Source organism: Chlorocebus sabaeus, chromosome X (assembly GCF_047675955.1).
Source record: "Chlorocebus sabaeus isolate Y175 chromosome X, mChlSab1.0.hap1, whole genome shotgun sequence".
Lineage (NCBI taxonomy): Eukaryota > Metazoa > Chordata > Mammalia > Primates > Cercopithecidae > Chlorocebus > Chlorocebus sabaeus.
The window spans coordinates 24,157,254-24,181,103 of NC_132933.1; the positions used below are offsets into that span (position 1 = coordinate 24,157,254).

Below are 23,850 nucleotides of genomic sequence, written 5' to 3' on the forward strand. Positions count from 1 at the left end.
CACATTACTACTGCATTGTCTCTTCTGTGTGAAATTGTTCTGTTCAATTTTTTTTTGAGACGGAGTCTTGTTCTGTCACCCAGGCTAGAGTGCAGTGGTGTGATCTCGGCTCACTGCAACCTCCACCTCCTAGGTTCAAGTGATTCTCCTGCCTCAGCCTCCGGAGTAGCTGGGATTACAGGTGCCCACCACTGCACCCAGCTAATTTTTTTGTTTTTGGTAGAGATGGGGTTTCCCCATCTTGGCCAGGCTGGTCTCGAACTCCTGACTTCATGATCTACCCGCCTCGGCCTCTCAAAGTGCTGGGATTACAGGCGTGAGCCACTGCACCTGGCCTGTTCTTTTTTTTTGACTCACCCTATCTACTAGGTCATACTCCTTCTGTTAAGGATTAATTTAAACGTGTCCAGTTTTGAGTAATACGTTTTGATTCATCTATAAAATGGTATTTATCTATTATATAAAGAAACACCTTCATGGAGGAAAACTAGAATAGAAAAGCAAAATAAGAAAAAAAATTACCCACAATCCCACCACCTTGCTGTAACCACTGGTTTAACATTTGGAGTAGAACCTTCCAGGGTTTTTCCTTTGTGGAAATACATTTATGTAAATAGTGTTTTTCAGTGTGTGTGTGGCTAAAATGGGATCATTCTATCTTTTTGGCTGTATGTTTTCACTTAACAATATACAGGAATATATTTGCATGTCAACAGATACCTGATTACATAATCATTATCTTTTTTTCTTTTTCCTTTTTTTTTTGAAATGGAGTCTCACTCTGTCACCCAGGCTGGGGTGCAGTGGCGCGATCTCGCCTCACTGCAACCTCTGCCTCCAGGGTTCAAGCGATTCTCCTGCCTCAGCCTCCCAAGTAGCTGGGATTACAGGCGCCCGCCCCTACGCACAGGTAGTTTTTTGTATTTTTAGTAGAGATGGGCTTTCATCATGTTGGCCAGGCTGGTCTCGAACTCCTGACCTTGTGATTCACCCGCCTTGGCCTCCCAAAGTTCTGGGATTACAGGCATGAGCCACCGCGCCTGGTCAACACATAATCATTCTTAATGCTTGCATAGCATTCCATTTATTAATGTACTATACAATGTTTTGGCAATCCTTTCTTCTTGGACATCTCAGTTGTTTCTATTACGCTCTCCCCTTCTTTGCACAAACTGTCCTGAGTCTCATTACTGTTTTGAGAGTTTACTTTAGAGCATGAGTGTCCAATCTTTTGGCTTCCCTGGGTCACACTGGAAGAAGAATTGTCTTGGGCCACACATAAAATACTAATGCCAATGATAGCTGATAATAATTAAAAAAAAAGGTCCATGCCTAATTTTCGTGATATCCGCCACCATATAGGCAAAAAATGTTCTTGCATTCAAAGGGTCGGACACAGCTGCTTTAGAGGGAACACCGTGGAGACAGATGGCAGAAACATTTTTCAGTTATTTTCTCATAATTTCTACTGTCAAGCAGGAAGCCCTGTGAAGACCAGTGAACTTAATAAAGATGAAGTGGAAAAATGAGGTTTGGACTAGACAGTCTGGGGTTTGAATCTATCTCCTGTCACTTACTAGCTATGGAACGTTAGATGAGTTATTTAGCCTAAATCTCCATTTTCTCATCTGTAAAATAGGGATAATAATATTTATTTCATAGAAGTATTTGGAGGATTAGCAATATCATATGTAAAGAATCTAGCATGGTGCCTAATACAATAGTGGGTGCTCAAGAAATGGTAGATGTATACTAGTTATTACCATGACCTTTTCCTTAAAATATGGATCACCAAGGAAATATCACATTTTCAAAAATGCCACTATCATAAATGTCTTTTAAAAAATAGTGAGAAAGCTTACTGATACGAACAGAATGGTTACTGTAGCTGTAAGCAAGACAGTATGTCCAGAATCTTTTGTGCCAGTTTCTGAAGAACATTAATCAGTCGGATCACAATGTGGTTTTAAGTCATACTGTGGTTTCAATGACAAATTTCAGACACAAAATAAGAGAAGGAACATGAAGCCTTTGGCTTTTCCTTTATGAACTTTATAAAACATTTAATATCACCAGTGGACACATGTTCTAGTAGCTACTAAACAAGTTTGGCTATTCGAGAATGATTGTTGAACAACCTCTATAATCCACCAAAATGGACATATTGACCGGTAGACCGGGATTAGTTCTGAGGTTCCCAGTTTATTTTTATTTTATTTTTTGATACAGAGTCTTGCTCTGTTGCCAGGCTGGAGTGCAGTGGCTTGATCTCGGCTCACTGCAATCTCTGTCTCCCGGGTTCAAGTGATTCTCCTGCCTCAGCCTCCCGAGTAGCTGGGATTACAGGCGTGCACCACCATACCCAGCTAATTTTTGTATTTTTAGTAGAGATGGGGTTTCACCACGTTGGCCAGGATGGTCTGGATCTCCTTGTGATCCGCCTGCCTCGGCCTCCCAAAGTGCTGGGATTACAGGCGTGAGCCAGTTCTTTATAAAAGTTTGCTCTGTCCTCCAACCCCAATGGAATAGAGCAATCCAAGACCATTTCAAATGAAAAGACATAATTGGGGAAAGTAGTAGCAGATAGAGCAAGGTGTTGAGTAGGCTCAGAAATGAGATGACTCTTGTTGAACAAAGTCTACAGATCATGAATTTTAGGCAGATTTACAAATAAGGATAGCACATGCTCTGTAAACAGCAGCTGTTGCCACAAGCCAAAGGGCAATATTTACATGAATCCTGTGGCAAGGTCTGTTGACCAAGCATCGACCTTTCCAGCCAAATTCATATACTTGATAGCACTTTCAGCCGCGTCATCTCGAAAAGGAAGGATTGCATTATACATGCATGGAAAATTGCCAACGTACAAATATGTTCTGCCCCCAAATAAATTTCTAAATTCTTTTTTTGGAACTTGGAACACATGTCTTCACACAAAAAAAAGGTGTTAAAAAGGGATGTGAGTTTCCCAGATTTCCTCACAAAAGTGCATTTAACCCACGATGTAACTGAAATAATGTACACTGACAATGAGAAATACAGTGGAACAAAACTGACTTGAAAGCAGGGACATACCAATACACAACAAATATTTCTTGAACTTTTCTCCTTTGCAGTCCCATGCAATGAAAGAGGAATTCTATCTTCCAATAGCTGCAATTTGGTGAAAAATAAATCCTCCACTGTTGCTGTCCTTAAGGGTTCTTCTCAAGTCAGGGTATTTAGGGTGTCCATCGCCTCAAGTATTTATCATTTCTATGTGTTGGGAACATTTCATGTCCTTTCTTCTAGCTATTTCGAAATATACATTGCATTGTTTGTTCACTAGAGTCACCCTACTCTACTTTGAACATCAGAACTTATTCCTTCCATCTAACTGTATATTTGTACTCATTAACCAACCTCTCTTCGTTGATCCGCCTCAACCCCACACACCCTTCCCAGATTTCTGGTACCTATCATTCTACTCTCTACCTCCATGAGATCTACTTTTTAGCTCCCACATATGAGTGAGAACATGTGCCTGGCTTATTTTGTGCAACATAACCTTTAGTTTCATTTATGTTGCTGCAAATGAAATTTCATTCTTTTTTATGGCTAAATAGTATTTCATTGTGTATATAGACCACATTTTCCTTAACCATTCATCTGCTGATGGACACTGATTGATTCTGTATCACGAAATGATTTTATGTCCATGATCGTTCATATTATCAGTGTATTATTACCAAATAATAATGGAGGTGCAAATAAGACCTGTGCCAAAAAATCACAGTAATTCATTTCAATTACTAATATTGAGTGCCTACCACATGTTGCCCCAGGTTCGGTGGGGAATCTTGACCTTGTCCTCTAGGAATTTAAAAATGTAGTGGTGAAGGCAAGAGAAGGGTTACTGCACATTGGCCACCTGAGAGGTACCAGAGGTGAAAATAGAACAAATATACGTAAAACTTGAGAGTCAGACTGCCTTGTAAGTGAATGTTTGCAGCTGCAATCAAGAGATTCAAGGAATGCTGCTTTGTGCAGAATTTAGGAAGGTGGAAACAGCACCGCTAATCCTACCTCTTTAGCGACCTGGGAAAGGGCAGTCCCAGAGGTGTTCCGCGCTTTGCAAATGGTGAAAAAGACCTTCTACAGTACAGTTATGAGCAGAGGAAAAGTTCTTTGTGCAAGGGGAGAGCGCCCCGAGGTACAAAGAGCAGATTTAAGGGAAAGAGGATTCGTTTTGCACGCATCTGCGAGGGGAGCTCAGGCTCACTGTTGGGGGCGTGTGGGAAAGGGGATTTTTAGGGGACCGCGAGTTGTGGGTTCCCGCCTCCACCCCTGTCCGCGCCCCACACTCAGGCAACAGTTGGTCGTGCGGGGCCGGCCCGGGCTCTGGGTGGGGAAGGGGAGTCTCGCGATCGTTGAGGGGGGGTGGAGGAAGGGGGGAGAGTGACGGGGGGAGGCCATGACGTAGGGTGGGTGGACGGAAGTGGGGCAGGGTTGAGGGTTATTTAAAGAAGGGGGGGCCTGAGCGAAGGGGTTGGAAGCGGAGTGATTCCCCACCCTTGCTCCATCTAGCTCTTTCCAGTGCAGGCACTGCCGCCGCCCAGGAGCCCTCGTCCCCTGTCTCGTCCCCCTCCTCGTTCCCGCTCCCACGGCATGGAGCAGGACACCGCCGCAGTGGCAGCCACCGTGGCAGCCGCGGATGCGACCGCCACTATCGTGGTCATAGAGGACGAGCAACCGGGGCCGTCCACCTCTCAGGAGGAGGGAGCGGCCGCCGCGGCCACCGAAGCCACCGCGGCCACGGAGAAGGGCGAGAAGAAGAAGGAGGTAAATAGGAAGGGGGTGTGTGTGTGTAGTGGACAAATCCTGTGCCTGGCCCCTCCGAGGGGCCCAAAGCCTAACCTTTCGGCTCCGACAGGTACCCGCGGAGCTTTGCGGGGCTGGGGGCGGCGGGTGCGGGGGTCGGCGGCGGAACCGCCTGGCGTTCGCTCCCCTCCCCCTTTCCTTTTCGCCGCCTCGAGGACGGGGGCGGGGCTGGGCGCGGGCGGGAGCGGCGCGGGGTGGAGGGGTGCCCGCTCTCCCGGGGCCTGGGGGCTCGGGAGCCCCTCGACAACCCTCGACCCCCTCCACCTTCCCGGAACTCGGGTAACGGGGTGGGGGATGGGGCTGTGCAGGAAAAGCCTCCGCCTCTCCCTCTCCTCTCGCTCGCTCCCTCTCCCCCCCTTTCCCGTCGGCCTCTGCCTGGGAAATCTGGGCCCTTCAATCCCACACTCGCGCTAAAGGGGTTTTGCTGGGGCTTTTTTTTTTTTTTTTGTAATTCGAATTTCAAGGTGCTGCTGGTGGTTGCTGGGTGGAGGGTGACAGGGAAGACATTTCTTTCTTTCATTGGCAATGTCAGTCTTTTGGATGGCAGGAAAAAAAAAACCATCCCTTGTTCGTTTGAACCCCGCCTGCCGAGGTGGGGGTGTCACCCCGAGGAAAGGAGCTCTCTGCGTCGTACCCCCCCACCCCCCAAACTGAGGAACCGTGGACGCTGGCTTAGGAAAATTTCCAACATCTGCACCCTCACCCTCTTTTGCCCCGCCCCCGACGGTATAGGGTTTCACTCCAGGGCCACCCCAATGGTCCCTCAATCCGGCCCCAAGCTTTCCAGGCTTCCGCCTCCCTCTCCTGGTGGGCGCTGCTGGCTCCTGGACACACACAGGTTTTTTTGGTTTTTTTTCCTTTAATTTTTAAAAAACTCAGCGTCGCCAAGATGAGCTGCTTCTAAGGGAACCGCTCTGACACATATTAAAGCCAATCCAGAAAATATGTATTATCTCCATAAGGCACATTTCGTGTGGCCCGAGACATGCAAATAAAACTATAGAACACTGAAAAATTGACATAAAAATAGGATGGGGCATAAGCATTTTTGATGTATGATAAAATTGCACAACTAATCGTTTATAGGTGGATTTTTTTCCCATTTACGAGTAGTCATATCGCAATTTAAAAAAGGTGGGTAATTATGCTTTAGAGATCTCAAGTGGCTTTGTCTGAATCATTATATGATACTATACGACCAAATGAAAAGCTTTTGAGGAAAATTAACACCTTTCGCCTTAAATGAGAAGAGTAATTTTAAATTTAGCAGTTGCTTATGTGACATATATTTTACTGTTACAAGGTTGACTAAACAGAAGGACAATTGTAGTGCTAAATGAAAACCGTAGAAAACATACACATTGTAAGATCTACGCGGTACTTGGATTAGTAAGACAATATTGTTGATTAAAAGTGGGCGTAATACCAAGCATCAGTATAAATCAAATGTTGGGAAATTCGGAAATGTCTCTGTGCTTTTTATTCCCTAGACTGGTCAAATGTGAGTGCCAAACTGCCTTTTGTATGGCAGGAAAGGTTGTCGAATTTCCAGATTGTATACATTTTTGAATTTTGTATAAAATTTTTTATAAAATTTTGAATTGTGTAAAAACAAGGGACCAATAAAAAAAACTGTATAATATAAACACTGAGTTGATGCCTACATATTTGTCAACTCTGTTGCCTCATCAGAAATAGCCCTACCAGTACTTCATTTGTCCACTCAGGATAGGGGAATGAGGTCCTGTATGTCAGGAACTTTCTGGATAGCTGAAGTTTAGCCTCTGCATCATTTTTATTTTTAATTTTTCCTTAACAATTGAAATACATTACATACTACCTTGACACTTTAAATTGTGTACTAAAAGTGCAGATTAACCTCTTCTTCATGGTCATCAGTTAGTGTACTCAAACAGTGACACAAAGGCACCTGAAAATCCTGCAGGTTGTTCCGTCTCAATTAAGTAACCACCTACCAGACTCTTCCAGTATTGTGTTGATTTTTAAAAATAATTTTTCTGACCGGGCGCGGTGGCTCACGGCTGTAATCCTAGCACTTTGGGAAGCCGAGGCAGGTGGATCACTTGAGGTCAGGAGTTCAAAACCAGCCTGGCCAGTATGGTGAAGCCCCATCTCTACTAAAAATACCAAAAAAAAAAAAAAAAAAAAAAAAAAAAAAACTAGATGAGCGTGGTGGCGGGCACCTGTAATCCCAGCTACTTGGGAGGTTGAGGCAGGAGAATCGCTTGAACTGGGAAGGCTGAGGTTGCAGTGAGCCGAGATCACACCACTGCACTCCGACCTGAGCGACAGGCTGAGACTCCGTCTCCAAATAAATAAGTAAATAAATAAATAAATAAATAAATAAAATTTTTCTGTCTTCTTCCTTAATTGCCAGACTGTTAGCTATCACTTTTTAAACACCTCATCTAGTTTCACCAGAAATAATATGTTAGTTTATGATAAAGAATATAGGTGTAACAAAACCATAAACTCGTTTGAAAACAACTGTAAAATACAAAAGTGTCAGTGATAAAGCGGAGAAAGGGAAGTAATGACACGTGCACACCAAGGATGAGGGATGCTACTGCAGTGGAAGACATTTTCATCTTGGGTTCCTGCTGTGCCTTCTTGTAGAGTGCCTTCCTCTAGCCATCTTTCCCATGTCTTTTACTGTTGCTTGTATTCTCGGTGACATGGGAAGCCAGATTTTCAAACTTGGTGGAATTGTCTACCAAATAAAATAAAATAGGTTTCTGAATGAGAGCACTTTCATGATGAATACAGTAGATGAGATTTAGTGAATTGACCTGTGACATTTACCTATTCAAAGGTATTTTTGCTTACCTTCTGGTTGTCGAACTTACTTGGTTTAAGTGACGGTTGGATTACCCAACACTGTAGAAATTGGAGATGGTATCTTTGGTAATGAAAACATCAAGAAAAAGGTTATGGTCTTTAAAACAAGCCATTTTGTTGACCTTGTGCTGCGTTCTCATGGCACCTAGACTCAGATAACAAAATCCAAAGGAATTCATTAGAGTCTGTTAGTCACCTTTCATCTTTTCTTGTATGAAAAAATGTAGTTTTGAGAATGCACACACACACACACACAAATGAGAAGGTTTAGAAGATAGGTATTTTAAAATTTGTTGTGGAAGATACTGCCAATTAAGTAATTACCCACAGCTTTTAATAGCCCTGCTCAAGATTAGAAATTTTAATTAGCATATAATTAGATTTTGATGGTAGTCTACCGCAAGGTAAGCAAAAAAGTAGTGGGTAAAATGTTTTTCTAGGATTAAAGCTTTAATTTTCTGTAAGTGTACTTCCCACATTATTATATACACTTGTGTATATGAGGAAGTTATTTTCACTGTTTTGAAACTGGAAAACTACACTTCATATAGCCTTTCAAGGAATGAATGATAAAGGTATGGATTTGATACCCAATTTTTCTTGTTGCTTTGAAAATAAATACGATTTATATTTTATATGGCGGTCTGAAAGTGTGAGTTTGAGGGGCTCTTCAGCAGTTTTCTATTCTCATCCATCCAGGATTACCTTCAAAATGTTCCACATAGATGTGTACATGTCAGATGCTGTAAATCAAGATGGTTATTATTTGGGTTAGTGTAACTGAATGATATCTGATCAGTGCTACAAAGAAAGAGTCTGGACAAGGTCAAATTCCATAATCTCAGTTTGGATTTCCTCAAAATAGAAATTTTAGTAAATATTAGAAGACATATTGGGGCCATATCTTTCTTATGTTTAAGGTCACATTCTGTTGATTTTTGACCTAAGTTTTCAGAGATAGTTTGACAAAAGCCACGATGGTTTTCACGAACAAATTTGTGTTTTCACTTACGCAAAGTCTGTGTTAAAAATGAAATACTCTCATCTTTGGTTCTGATGGGTAGATTTGCGTTTTTATTATTTTATTTCTTGATTTCTTATAGGGAAGGCGGCTTATTCTATATATGTATTTATATTTACCGGTACAGGCTTGTCTTTACAAAGGATAGGGTGCATGAGATAACCCCCTTCCCCAGATAATCTCTGTATTAAGTTATTGATTGAGGTTAGTTTTTGCTAAATTACAATTTTGAAATATCAAACATTAATACTTAAATAGCCTTGATAAATTGCTTCTACAAAATATTTATGCAATATAAATAGTTTAGTTTTCTTTCCAGTTAGAGAAAATTAACATAAGCCAAAAGTTTAAAACTGCACTATTATATTAAGTATATATGATCACATTGCATTACATAAAAAATTAAATATTCTTATAATGCTATGAAAACAATTTAAAAAGTATTGTTTTAGGAACAGAAACCACAGTTTTTCTTCTGAAAGTGTGGCATATTTCCATGACATGAAGGAGTGTTTCTGAGAATTAATACTTACTTTCTTTGAATTCTTTGGTTTGTGGTTGATATTAGCCTTTTCTAGATTTTAAAATCTCTTATTTAATGTTTTACACATTTTCTTACACTGTAAATTAAAGAATGGATGAGAAAGCTCAATGTTTCGCCTTTTGGGTTTTATTCCAATTAATATTTCTCTGGCATTCACAATTTTTCAGATGTTTTTATTGGACCTCAGGTGTACAGAACTGGATTAATCATAAGCCTTGCTTCGTGACATGCTCTCATCATCAGTCCATGCATGTCCCACATTGATTTATATATTTAGTTATGTAATTGCTTTCCGCCTTCTTCTAATGAGAACATTGACCAATTTAAGAACCTTGCTTTGCAATTTGATGACATTTATTTTCTTTGAAATTCTAGAAAAACATTTCTTCATTTCAACTCAAACTTGCTGCTAAAGCTCCTAAATCTGAAAAGGAAATGGACCCGGAATATGAAGAGAAAATGGTAAATGTACTCTTGGATAGGATAGTGAATGCTGTAGTTAATTTTTATAGTTGAGATGTTAAAGACGAAAAAATACGTATGTATATGTAATGCATAGAGAATCATCGATTTTAGAATTGGAAAGTAATTTAATATACAATCTGTCACAATATTTTATGTTGAATAAATTAACCTCATTTTCAGATGAGGAATTAAAGGATCAGGGAAGCTATATGTCATAGTTGGGACTAGAAGTCACATCTCATTTTTGTTCAGTGCTCTCTGTCCCATAATAAAATACTTTAAGCTAGAAATATTTATTTATGAGGTGAAAAAATCGGTGGTAATACCACTCTGGCTTTGTGACCTGAGAGAAATCCAGTCACAAAGCCAGATTTTCATATTTTTCTTTCTTTCTCCTTCTTTGGACATATGAATAAATGCTACACATTAATGAAATATGTAATATGTCAATACACTTTAAAGGGAAGAATATTTGTCCAATGCATGAAAATATCACATATTTAAGCAGCATAATCTTAGTTATACTTACATATTGCTTGCTATAATACATTTAATTATTTAATTCTTAGTCACTAAAATCCATATTTTAGCCTTAATTTTAACTAAACTCTTATAACCTTGGATCTTTCAACAATTTGACAGGTGGTCGAAATGGATTTTTTTTTCTCTGAGGGATTGTTTTTGCAATAATATTATAAAAATAAGTAGAGATGAAATATATTTTTTTTGGTTGTTGATAGCTATTTTATAAGACTTTATGTTTAAGGCTACATCTAATGTAGGTAGGCAATGTTTTAACAACTCTAAAAATAACATTCCAGTGAGGATAACATAAAATGGAAAGTTTTTGGCCTCCTTCCAGCTCATGGTCTGAATTTATCTAACTCTTATATTTATGTTAATGAACTCTTCTGTAAGTTTTCTGGGTTATTAATTATGCATCCTTCATTAGCAATCAACTATTCTTTACTCTGTGGTTGGAAAGTGACTTTGAATAAATAAATAGTCTATTTTTTCCTTTATCTAGAATGATGTATATGTCTTTTGATCTTTTAAGATTTTTTTAGTGAAACAAAGTTTTATTGCCTGTATATGGTACATGTTCCCTGACCTTTTACAATGTATTGAGAAATAAGAATACATATCAACTTCTAATAGTTAATATATATTAACTATTTCACATATATGTGTGTGTGTTTATATATTTTTCCAAAATTCTGCTTACTTTGGGGAGAAAGTTTATATGCTACTAGCATAAAATACAGTTTTCTAGATCCCTGTGAGTGAAGAGACGACTGTTTGTTATATTACTATACCATGACATTGAAAATATTTTGAGACAAGATGATACTGTATTTTAAGATTTAAGTTATTTCTGGATGCAACTTGAAAATTCTTAAGAGTTCAGTTTATGGTATATATATATCATAGTTAATTTATATTTCAATATTTGGGATATGTTACATATTTGATGCTTAATTTTGTTACTATTTTATTTAATAAAATAATGTTTTGGAAAGAGGATTTGCTTTATGATTATGACTCTTTAAGAAGGATATTTGTTACTGGGGAATTTACTGTCTGTCAGATCATTTTTATTCCCTTCAAACTATTTGAAAATACATTTTCAAATTCTGCTATTTATTAGCTGTGCAAGGTTGGGCAAATTACTTACCCTCTCTGTGCTTCAGTAGCATGTAGTTACAGTGGAGATGATACCTGTAACTACATCATAGGTTTCTTAAGATAATTGAGTGGATTAGTATGTTTAAAATGCTAAGAGTGTTGTACAAAGTAAATGCAATGCAAGTATTTGTTAAATGACTTTGAAGGAATGAAAAGCAAAGTCCTTACTTTTCTTTTGTTTTGCAAATTAGAAAGCCGACCGAGCAAAGAGATTTGAATTTTTACTGAAGCAGACAGAACTTTTTGCACATTTCATTCAGCCTTCGGCACAGAAATCTCCAACATCTCCACTGAACATGAAATTGGGACGTCCTCGAATAAAGAAAGATGAAAAGCAGAGCTTAATTTCTGCTGGAGAGTATGTTGGCACCTCTCTCTCTATTTTCTTTCCTTTCTCCTGCCTTTTCTTCCTCCTGTCCTCCCTTGATCCCTTCATGCACCCCTTCCCTCTTTATTGTTCAGTATACCTTCATGTGACAAAAAATAAGGGTATTGCCATTATAATTATGTTTTGAAGACACCTATATTTTTTTCTCACTAGAGGCTGATCAGTAAAAATGTAGGCTGGTTCTACCGATTTCTAAGCAATACCTTGGACAACTCATTCTTTTTCTGTAAAATATAATAGCCATGTACACTGATTTAATTGATACCTTAGCATTTGGGTCGAATATGAAGGGATTTCCTTTTTTAATTTCAGCTATCGCCACAGGCGCACAGAGCAAGAAGAAGATGAAGAGCTACTGTCGGAGAGTCGGAAAACATCTAATGTGTGTATTAGATTTGAGGTGTCACCTTCATGTAAGTACTTCATCACATTGGTGAGTTCTTTTTCAATTTAGTTTTAGAAAAATTTTACTTGAGTATATTAATGAAAGTATGAAACGTCCTTGCATTTTTTCCCCAGATGTGAAAGGGGGGCCACTGAGAGATTATCAGATTCGAGGACTGAATTGGTTGATCTCTTTATATGAAAATGGAGTCAATGGCATTTTGGCTGATGAAATGGTAAGGAATCGGTAGCTAAAACCACATTCTCAGTTATCAATGATTTTTATGTAAATTTGAAAAACCTGAGCTTACCTGCCCCCCGCTCCCCGATGCCTGGAGGCTTTTTTAAAGTTGTTACCATGTAAAAGGTATTTTGCAGTCTTAGAATTATTATTATTTTTTTGAGAGAGGGTTTCTCTGTGTTGTCCAGGCTTGAGTGCAGTGGTACAATCTCGGCTCACTGCACCCTTGACTTCCTGGGTTCAAGTGATCCTCCTGCCTCAGCCTCCTGAGAAGCTGCGACTCCAGGCACGGGCCCACCACACTGGGCTAATTTTTATTTTTATTTTTAGTAGAGACAGGTCTCGCCATGTCAACCAGACTGATTTTGAACTCCTGGGCTCAAGCAGTCCTCCCACCTCGACTTCCCAAAGTGTTAGGATTACAGGTGTGAGCCACAGCACCTGGCTAGAATTGTTTCGTTAAGTAACCGCTAGAACACAGACTTTCATAGGCCATAAAACTCTGCTTTCCTCAAGTGGTCCAAAAACCTTCCCTGTACTTTTGTTTTTGTTTGCAGTTTGGCTTCCAGGAAGCATAGAGTGAAGATGGATGCCCAAATGATGCCTTTAAGTAACTTTAAAAAAAATTTTTTTTGAGATGGAGTCTTGCTCTGTCACCCAGACTGGAGTGCAGTGGCATGATCTCAGCTCACTGCAGCCTCCACCTCCCGGGTTCAAGCAGTTCTCTGTCTCAGCCTCCTGAGTAGCTGGGATTACAGGCACCTGCCACCACATCTGGCTAACTTTTTTTGTATTTTTAGTAGAGATGGGGTTTCACCATTTTGGCCAGGCTGGTCTTGAACTCCTGACCTCGTGATCCACCTGCCTCAGCCTCCCAAAGTGCTGGGATTACAGGTGTGAACCACCCCTACCCTGACTTTATGTAACCTTTAATGGTCTGCCCCATGTGTCCTTCTGTCTTTTCCTATTCTTTATCTACTTGTCTTTCTTACTTTCCTTGTCGTCTCTTTATTTCTATTTTACCATCAATTTATGTTCCATGTTTTCATTGTAGGCTACTTGAAATCCTTTTGGGAATAAGGCGGGGCATACAAACCAAGCAATACATAAATGACTGACTGAATATATGCATGTGTGAATGAATATCAATATTTTGACTTGTGAACAATAAAAAAATACATAGGTGGAATAAGGAATGAATAAAGAGTAATGCTGAATCTTGATATAGTACAGTGCATGGTAGGGCTTTGGAAATCAGTGAAGGAGTTATAAATGTGTAAATAAAATAACTGAACAGGAAAAAGTAAGGCACATAAGATGCTAATTCATCAGCTAAAGGGGGAATATATGAAGGCCTATATTTGTATTTTAAGACCAAATTAATAAAATGGGATTTAGAGAGGGCAGGGAAAGTTCTAAATCCATATAACTCAATGATATTCATATTTATGTGACTCTGAAACCATACTTGTAACCACTATTATCCAGAAGAGCCACATGATGATATGTGCTCTATGGCGTCTAGTATAGTTAGTAGTCAGTCGCATAAGCACTCATCCCTGGTTGAGCAACTGTTGGGTGTGTGGCAGAGGATCCCTTAAAGCAAGGGTCTGTAGCTCCTTATATTTAGGTATTCTGATTTGAAGACTATTGTCAGTTCAGAGGGGGAGGAGCTTGGTAAATTGGACAATGGAAGGACCAGGATTATTTGCCCCAAGGAGCTCTTGGCTGCAGCCTGTCTAAACATGAAGGATCTGATCTTTAGTGATGTATTTATGCTACCAGATATATATTATATATATAATATATGATATATAAAATATATATAAAATATATATCATATCAGCATAAATATATATTATATATAACATATTTTTATAATATATAATACATAAATGTATATATCATATATACTTAGATATGATATCTAAGTATATATCTGCAGCCTCTGCCTCCCGGGTTCAAGCGGTTCTCCTGCCCCAGCCTCCCAGGTAGCTGAGATTACAGGCGCCTGCCGCCACGCCTGGCTAATTTTATATTTTTAGTAGAGATGGGGGTTTCACCATGTTGGTCAGGCTGGTCTCAAACTCCTGACTTCAGGTGATCCACCCGCCTTGGTCTCCCAAAGTGCTGGGATTACAGGTGTGAGCCACTGCACCCAGCCAATACTAGATATGTTTTAATTCCTAAAAAATAGACACTTTAAGGAGTATAGAAAATTTGGAAAAAAATAAATAAATCATTAAAATTGAATTATACTTGTGATACTTAGAAGTAACCACAGCTAACATTTTGGCATATTTCTTTTTAGTCTTTTTCTTCTGGTTGTACTTATTTTGTATAGTTGAAATCATATTGTATGTATAATTTGGCATTCTGATTTATTTACATTCATACATATTTTACATGTAATTAAGGCATTTTCTGAACATAATTATTACATAATAATCCTAGGAAGGTACCATAATTTTATTCAACTTCTCTCTTATTGCTGTTCATTTGGATTGCTTGATGTATAGTGTAAATAATGCCACTATAAGAATCTTGTAATTTAGTTTTTCTGTACCTCTCAGATGATTTCCGTAGGATTCCTGGAAGTAGAATTACTTGGTTAAGGAATATAAACATTTTAAGGTTTTGATGTATAGTATTCATAAAAGTTGTCTCATTAAGTGACATATCAGATAGGATACAATCTAAAAAAAATAGCTTTAAGCAGACATTTATAAAAAGAAGTATATATCTTGCTCAGAGATAAAACCAAAAGCAGTTTTAAGAGGCCAAAAAAGGCTTAGTTCCCTTTCTTATGGGTTAGGTATCCGTTCATAGGTATTGAATATGTTATTTTTTAAAAAGTCCTCTGGAATTGGTGATCTTTCTAAGGTTCTTTCTGGCTGCAAAGTTCTGTTCTTTTGTGGTTCCTAAGGTTTTTAAGAGTGTGAGATGCAAGTACAGAGCCACAAGCCCCTTGAGACACATAGTCTGAATATTTAATGTCTGGGCTGTAATAATGTTAGGAACAATAGGAAAGAAAGACCAGTATCTAAGCAGGCTGGCAAAGGAAGCGTGTCTTTGTAAAACAAACACACAGAAAATTCGTAACTTCAGAACAAGTAGAAAAATTATATAGTAGATTGCTTGCTCCTTTAGGAGGAAAAATGTTCTAAATAGAAGGTTGCTTTGTTGAGCAACATTCTGACTGCAAGTTACTGGTTTCAGTTTGTGCTCACGGTAAGTACGATATTGAATTGGAATGATTTGATTATCTTCTTTAAAAAAGGTATTTGGTAGTTTTACTTTTCATTGGTAGAAACATAATTGCCTTTGCGAGATAGTGGACAAAGATATTTTTTTATGTTGTTGCTAACAAGATGTTTCCATACAGAAAAAATGTTCATGGATTTTTTTCCTTGTGATGATAATGCAGGGTCTTGGGAAAACTTTACAAACAATTGCTTTGCTTGGTTACCTGAAACACTACCGAAATATTCCTGGACCTCACATGGTTTTAGTTCCAAAGTCTACTTTACACAACTGGATGAATGAATTTAAACGATGGGTCCCATCTCTCCGTGTCATTTGTTTTGTTGGAGACAAGGATGCCAGAGTAAGTGAGAAACAAGTGTAAAAAGACAGTCAAGAATAACAACATTTCTGGAGTTTAGTTACATATTATTGCTGTTAAAAACATCTGAGTTGACTACTACTAAGTAAGACTTAAGTTGTACGTACCCTAAGCTAGGCTCTGTTTTAAGTGTTTTGCATCTATTTAATTCTCACAACACTCCCATGAGGTAGATATATCACCTATTAATAATAGACAATCCATTATTATGCTTCGTCTACATTTGCTTTAACTAGTTAATTAACCTAAGCAGTTTTGAATTGTACTTTGAGTGACTTTTCATTAAAAACATCTTATTTTATTGACAGTGTATCTTACCAGTGACTCTCATTTATGCTATTTTGAAGCCAACAATATATAAATTTGCATGACTTAAAATTTTATATTTAAGTTTTTGCCTTTTGACTTGGTATAAACACATGCATATGCATGTACACAACTGGAACCTCTTCTATATGTACAGAGAGCCTCGTGTTTTGTGTTTATGCATAGACACAGCTTTCAGTTTTGGTCTTTGAACAGAAAAATACATGTCTGTATATGTTCTCAGGTAATATTAGAAACTGGGCATTTTATTGGGGGGGTGTTTAAATTAGCCATTTGTCAATCTAGTAGGCTCCAGTCATTTTAGGACTGTAGAATTAATCTGAAACTAATAAATTTTGCAAAAATACTAAAATAATCAGCTTAGAAAGCATATTATTAAACTTTGTCTTTATTTTGCCTCCAGAGAACACAGTTTAGAGATGTATTCTGTTTTCCATATTTAGATAGGTTATCTAAAGATATCCTCAAAAGAATGGTAGCATAATGAATTACATAATTTTATCCTCATCATTTTGCTTGAAGAAAAATTACTTAAATTTATTTAAATTTAACATAAATAATTTAAATATTGAAATATTGAGCTCTTAAGTTTGCAATTACAGGCCAGATTCTTCCCTATGCCTAATATTTCCCCAAAGCAAATTAGTCACTTAGAACTCTTTCTGGTCACCACTGTTACCTAATATAATACCACTCCATATAAACTTTGCATTTCTAAAGTATTGAACTTTTGCTGAAATTATTTCTTAAAGATTAAAAGCAAAAGATACATATCTAGGTTTGTGTTTTCATAATGTCTCAGTATATTTATTTTATGACTGCCCTATCTCTGCTTCCTGGGGAGGCTGGGATTCTGGTGGCTTGAAAAATTTCTTTGTTTCTTTTTCCAGAGGCAGAGTCTCGCTGTCGCCCAGGCTGGAGTGCAGTGACGCAATCATAGCTCACTGCAGCCTTGAACTCCTGGGCTCAAGCGATCCTCTCACCTCGGGTTCCTGAGTTGCTGGGACTACAAGTGTGCACTACTGTGCCTGGCTTTGAAAAATTTCTTAATCTTGAAAGCCAGTCTTCAAAGTCAGTGTTTTTCAAATTGTGAGTTGCTATCCATTAGTGGGTTGTGAATTCAGCTTAGTACTTGGTGACAACAATTTTCTACAACATTGAGAGAGAATGGAATAGCAAATTGCAGAGTGTTTCATACTATAATAAGGATAAATATTGCTTTGAGAAACTCTTAAGTTGCCTCTTTCTGTGTACACACACGCAAACATATATGTTTATACTGGATTGCAATTCAAAAGGTAATTTTACTGCAGGCCATGGTCAAAAGAGTTTGAAAACCAATAATTACTAATTAGATAAATAATAAATGTACCATGTTCAGCACTTAGAGATCGATGTGGATATGAATAGAGGAAGTCCAGATCATTATATATAGACAGATTTGAATCTTGGTACAACATAGGATAGATATGTTGGGTCTTTGTATTTTCCTGGTCTTCTGTAAACATTTTATGAAGGTAATATTTTAATAATAAAAATTTGATGTAGGTTATAATAGGCATTTAATTGAGTTGGGAGATTATTAGAGATACTCTTGATCCTGTCTGATTGATACCAGTGTGCTTTGTGGCCCCTTCCTTTTCCACGCCAGAGGTATCAAAGATAGTAGACATAGAAATGGGTTTGATTTCAGTTATGGCTTTGCTACTGATTATGTGGGGTTGAGTGTCTTGAAGGGCCTTAATTTTTTCACCTCTAAAATGAGAGCTTTTGGATTATGTGACACATTTAATGTTTTTTCAAGATGTTTAAATTTATCCAATAGTTACAAAAAATTCAAAGCAGAGCTAATTTAAATTAAAAATATGCATTTGTTCCATGAAACTTGTAGGTGAAACCATCAAACTGAGAGCTTCACAAAATCAAATAAGGATAAGGTGTTAGCACGACTGAATGGGGTCTGGCACTGTACTTCTCTTTATTTTGTCTCCTATTCCCTAATGTCTTAATTAAATTTATAAATGTGATCACTTCCCAGGGTGCAACTGAGATCTCTGAAAAGGCCTTTTTTTTTTATTCTGTCCTCCTCTTCAGTCCAGGTGATTCTCTTATACATAGTAGACACTCAGTAAATATCTGTTGAATGAGTCTGCAGTGTGTTTAGTGCATAGTTGTGAATTATGAAATAAAGACTTTGCAGGGAACAGTTAATTTTGTTTATGCACTGTAACTTCAGATTTATAAAATTTTTTTTTTTTTTTTTTTTGAGATGGAGTCTCATTCTGTCACAAAGGCTTCAGTGCAGTGGTGACATCTCAACTCACTGCAACCTCCCCGCCTTCTGGGCTCAAGCAATTCTCCTGCCTCTGCCTCCCAAGTGGCTGGGATTACAGGTGTAAGCCAGCATGCCCAGCTAATTTTTGTAATTTTTAGTAGAGATGGGATTTCACCATTTTGGCCAGGCTGTTCTTGAACTCCTGACCTCGTGATCTATCCGCCTCGGCCTCCCAAAGTGCTGACATTACAGGCATGAGCCACTGTGCCCAGCCAGATTTATAATACTAGTCATCCTCTTCTTAATATAGATTTTGCTGCTTCCCATTAACTTTTGTGGTTTTATTTTGACCGATAACATCTGGAGTTCAGCTCATACAAGTTAAAAATGCTCTCAGTCAACTTACCTACCATGTTGGCCACTGCCTGTGAAGACTTAAAAATAGTTTTAAATAGTCTCACTGTTTTCCATAGCCTCCTGTACTAGACAGAGCAAGTCCCCTTTATGAAATCACATTTGTAAACCTCATGGCAACATCTGGAACTTCACAAAAACATTAATGGGCTTCCATGACCTTTTAACAAAGTGTATGACTCAGCCCAGCTAGAAAATGAAGAAGGGACATACAAGAGTTCTCAAAAGGTTGGAATCATTCATGCACATTGAGTTCTTTCTATTTGTTCAAACTGTATTATGTTGGTAACTCTTGGATCTTGGCAAGAATATGTTGTTCAGAAAGAGTTACTTTGTCTATGTTCTTTTGGATGCCCCATGATATGAAGACAAGCCTAGTAACTTTGTGATTTATGGTCATATGGACTTTTCTAGGTCATTGAATATGCGGTATTTCTGTAAGGGAAGCCTTTGTTTCTCTTCTGCTAATGAGTGTATTAGCAGGTCATCCAGATAATTGACCACACAGCTATCTTTGGGCCTCAGTTTTCCCATCTCTAAAATGGATGAAACTAAATGATCCTCAGGGTCTCTTACAATTCTTAATATTTTCTTGATACTTTAATTCTGTGATCATCTTGTAACATCTTCTAATATAAATATATTCTAATATGAAGTATTTTATTTTGCATTAGGCTGCTTTTATTCGTGATGAAATGATGCCAGGAGAGTGGGATGTTTGCGTTACTTCTTATGAGATGGTAATTAAAGAAAAATCTGTATTCAAAAAGTTTCACTGGCGATACCTAGTCATTGATGAAGCTCACAGAATAAAGAATGAAAAATCTAAGGTAAGTTATCAATATCTTTATTAAAGTTTTCATTTAATTACCAGATTTGTTTGTTCCCTTTTCTGTATTCAGAATAAAAAATGATGGAACAGTCGAGTGTGCTGGCTCACGCCTGTAATCCCAGCACTTTGGGAGGCTGAGGTGGGCGGATCACAAGGTCAAGAGATCGAGATGATTCTGGCCAACACGGTGAAACCCCATCTCTACTAAAAATACAAAAATTGGCAGGGCGTGGTGGTGCACACCTGTAGTCCCAGCTACTTGGGAGGCTGAGGCAGGAGAATAGCTTGAACCCGGGAGGCGGAGATTGCAGTGAGTTGAGATTGCACCACTGCACTCCAGCCTGGCAACAGAGCGAGACTCTGTCTCAAAATGGAACATCGTGATTTTATTCATGGAATGTGAATGCAAATCTAAATTATTGAATATAAGACACATTAAAATTGAGCACAGTTTTTAATGTAAAGAAAATTAAGTGTTCCTTTGCTCTACCTCCTGTGTCTAACTGTGTTATGCTGTAGTATTTTAATTTTGTTGAGAATATTTAGTGTACAAATATCATTTGTATTGATTTATTTTTTATTGAGGGGCTACCTTATATGTATTTATATGGATGAGAGAAAATAATTTCCTGGAATTATCTGACTTGTGTGAATTAGAGTGTGGTGTTAACATTGAAAAATATCAGTATTTCTTGCCATTCAACTCCATCAGCAGTAGGAAAAGCTTCAATTATGGTGAACCTCTCTTTGGATCACTGGGCTAATTTGGGAGAAACAGGGACAGAACTGGAGCAAAACCACCAGGTGGATTATACTAATTTCAAATTGGAACTAATATCTGACAAGAGGATGCATGTTAGAAATAATTTTATATTTAAAAGCATTATAAAAATGCATTTGTGTTCATATGATTACCATTTTTTTGTGCTTTTTGTGTCTTAATTTTTGTGGTCTTGTGTTTAGAAAGTTAATTTAAGTTACTGGGAAAATCAGCTCAATTCTGGGGCTTAAAAATTGTGACCAGGCCAAGTTAGAACATGTCTAGGCATGTTGTTGAATGTGGTTGGTGGGGAGATGGAGATTTTATTGTGTAAAATGGCTAACCTGGATTCCATGGAGAAGTTCTGACTGTTTTCTGTGAGCCCAAAATGGGGAAACTAAAATATTGAAGTTGCGGGGAGGGTCTCAGGTATAACTATGATCTGCATTTTTTTTTTTTTTTTTTTTTGGTGAGACAGAGTCTTACTCCGTTGCCCAGGGTGGAGTGCAGTGGCATGATTTCGGCTCACTGCAACCTCCGCCTCCTGGGTTCAAGCGATTCTCCTGCCTCAGCCTCCTGAGTAGCTGGGGTTACAGGCGTGCACCACCATGCCCAGCTATTTTTTTTTTTTTTTATTTTTAGTAGAGATGGGGTTTCACCATGTTGACGAGGCTGGTCTCAAACTCCTGACCTGAGGTGATCCACCTGCTTTGACCTCCCACAGTGCTGGGATTACAGGTGTGAGCCACTGTGACTGGCTTGCAATCTTTTAAGTATAGAAATGTTCAGTTTTGCCTTACTGCAGCTTTGTCACTTGAACTGGGATATTTTTCCATAGAAAATTTTCAAGTTATATTGTAGTAAAAAATGTATTGGTTGGATAAATTACAGTATAACTGAATGTTGAGCATTCTAATAAGTAAAATAATCCTCATATGAGTATTATTTTTGCAGCTTTCAGAGATTGTTCGTGAGTTCAAGTCGACTAACCGCTTGCTCCTAACTGGAACACCTTTGCAGAATAACCTGCATGAACTGTGGGCCTTACTCAACTTTTTATTGCCTGATGTCTTTAATTCTGCAGATGTAAGTTTAAGCCATACGTTTTAAGTATAACTTTCTTATGTTCATTGACATGTGTTTTAAAACACTATAGATTGAAATTTATGGTACTTTTTAATTTGTAATTTTTTATCTGCATGTTTTGGTTTACTTAGGAAAGAGTTCTTTAAAAGTTTTTAAATGGGGATCTTTTGAGAGATAGTATGCTGCTTGTCTTTGAGATTAACCTGCCTGTTCAACTTTGCCTCTATCACATTGCTCCTAAAACTTATGATGTGAGGCTGAGTCCATAGTAGTGCATTCAACATTTTATTTTCATTAAGTTGAAGTGGTTTGAAACATATTTCTGTATACTAGTTTGGCAGGTGGAAGCTATAAAATGATCTTCGATTATTGTAGGCGTTGACATTTGGTGAGTGCTAAAGAGCTCAGAGTATGTGAAAGACAGCATATTGTGTAAATGTATGATTTTTATATATATATATTTTATCATTAACACAAAGTTATGCTAGGACACCAAACTAAATTGAAAGATTTAAGAACTTTGGTGCTTGATTTTTCCCATTATTGTTATTATTATTATTATTTTAAGAGGGAGTCTCACTCTGTTGCCCAGGCTGGAGTACCGTGGCGCAATCTCAGCTCCCTGCAACCTCTGCCTCCTGGGTTCAAGTGATTCTCCTGCCTCAGCCTCCCCAGTAGCTGGGATTACTGGTCCCCGTCACCACACCTGGCTAATTTTTTGTATTTTTAGTAGAGACAGGGTTTTGCCATGTTGGCCAGGCTGGTCTCGAACTCCTGACCTCAAGTGGTCTGCCCGCCTCGGCCTCCCGAAGTGCTGGGATTACAGGTGTGAGCCACTGCACCCGGCCCCATTATGATTATTAATTAATAATAAAAAGTAACAAGTTCAACCATAAGTTGGTTTGTACACTTTATCTTGCTTTTATTTGTTTTATTGTTTGGTAAAATTAACATTTTTATTAGCATGATGTCTTTGATTTTATATTCTACTTTTTAAACTGGACATAATATTACTACAGTATGGGGAAGCATAATAAATATCTTTTAAGGAAAAAGTTGATGGAATTCTTACACAATGGGGCTCAAATTTTGTTAACTGCTCTAGTATTTTACCTATTTTCAGAAGTAAATAATAGTAGCCATCACAGCCAATAATATTTTTGAAAGTACTTTTTAAATGCATTATTTCCATATTGGTTGTGTAAGAATCTATAGAATATCAGGTATATTTAAAAAAACTGTGCACTCATTGGAGAATTTCCACCCCTCTACAGGACTTTGATTCTTGGTTTGACACTAAAAATTGTCTTGGTGATCAAAAACTCGTGGAAAGACTTCATGCAGTAAGTAATAGCAGACAAGAACATTCAGTAATTAAATAGTGTGTACAGATTGACCCAGCAAACAAAATGCTATAGAATCTGTTTGAACTTGTGTTTGCCTCTTGGCTCAATGTCACTGTTTCTCCCTCCCAACCTTTCTGACAGCCTCTTTTGTGTATTTTTTTTTTTTCCTCTATGTCCTCAGCCTCTCTCTAGAACAGCTTTTTTGCCTTGGCTCTCCCCTGTGAACAATGTGGTCCTCTCCAACAGAGAGGCTGTTCCTGATCCCACACCCCACAGTTCCTCAGGATGGTATCGGTATTCTTCTGGTTCCCCCACTGCCACTTCTAAGCCACTGTTTCTCCACTGTCATGTATAAAGCTCTTCGTTTGAGGCCTAAGCTGTCTTGCAGTTTTACCCTCCACCCATTCTCTTTTCTGTTAATCTGTTCATTATTGGGTGGCTCCTTAACGTTCATTGTATGCCAGTTTTATATTCTTTTTTTTTCTTTGAGAGGCAGAGTCTCCCTCTGTCGGCCAGGCTGGAGTGCAGTGGCATAATCTCAGCTCACTGCATCCTCCGCCTCCCGGGCTCAAGCAATTCTCCTGCCTCAGCCTCCTGAGTAGCTGGGATTACAGGCATGTGCCACCTCACCTGGATAATTTTTGTATTTTTAGTAGAAATGGGGTTTCACCGTGCTGGCCAGGCTGGTCTCGAACTCCCGACCTCGGGTAATCCATCCGCCTGGGCCTCCCAAAGTG

General features: G+C 38.4%; 1 protein-coding gene and 1 non-coding gene across 9 annotated transcripts in view; one reads left to right on the top strand and one right to left on the bottom strand.

The window, feature by feature from the left end:
• Window positions 1-4,471: 4,471 nt before the first annotated feature.
• SMARCA1 (SNF2 related chromatin remodeling ATPase 1) overlaps window positions 4,472-23,850 on the top strand; it is a 77,347-nt gene continuing 57,968 nt past the window's right edge. For all 8 annotated transcript variants that reach the window (XM_007992645.3, XM_007992646.3, XM_007992647.3 and 5 more), the window contains exons 1-9: window positions 4,472-4,821; window positions 9,660-9,746; window positions 11,627-11,793; window positions 12,136-12,236; window positions 12,343-12,443; window positions 15,876-16,055; window positions 19,764-19,919; window positions 21,636-21,767; window positions 23,042-23,110. In XM_007992645.3, the coding sequence (XP_007990836.1) occupies window positions 4,648-4,821; window positions 9,660-9,746; window positions 11,627-11,793; window positions 12,136-12,236; window positions 12,343-12,443; window positions 15,876-16,055; window positions 19,764-19,919; window positions 21,636-21,767; window positions 23,042-23,110 (1,167 nt within the window). In that variant the 5' untranslated portion in view covers window positions 4,472-4,647. The remainder of the gene's footprint in view (window positions 4,822-9,659; window positions 9,747-11,626; window positions 11,794-12,135; window positions 12,237-12,342; window positions 12,444-15,875; window positions 16,056-19,763; window positions 19,920-21,635; window positions 21,768-23,041; window positions 23,111-23,850) is intronic.
• LOC119621017 (small nucleolar RNA SNORD112) lies at window positions 9,460-9,531 on the bottom strand. The gene has a single exon (XR_005237553.1). It is a non-coding gene; the product is annotated as a small nucleolar RNA SNORD112 (small nucleolar RNA).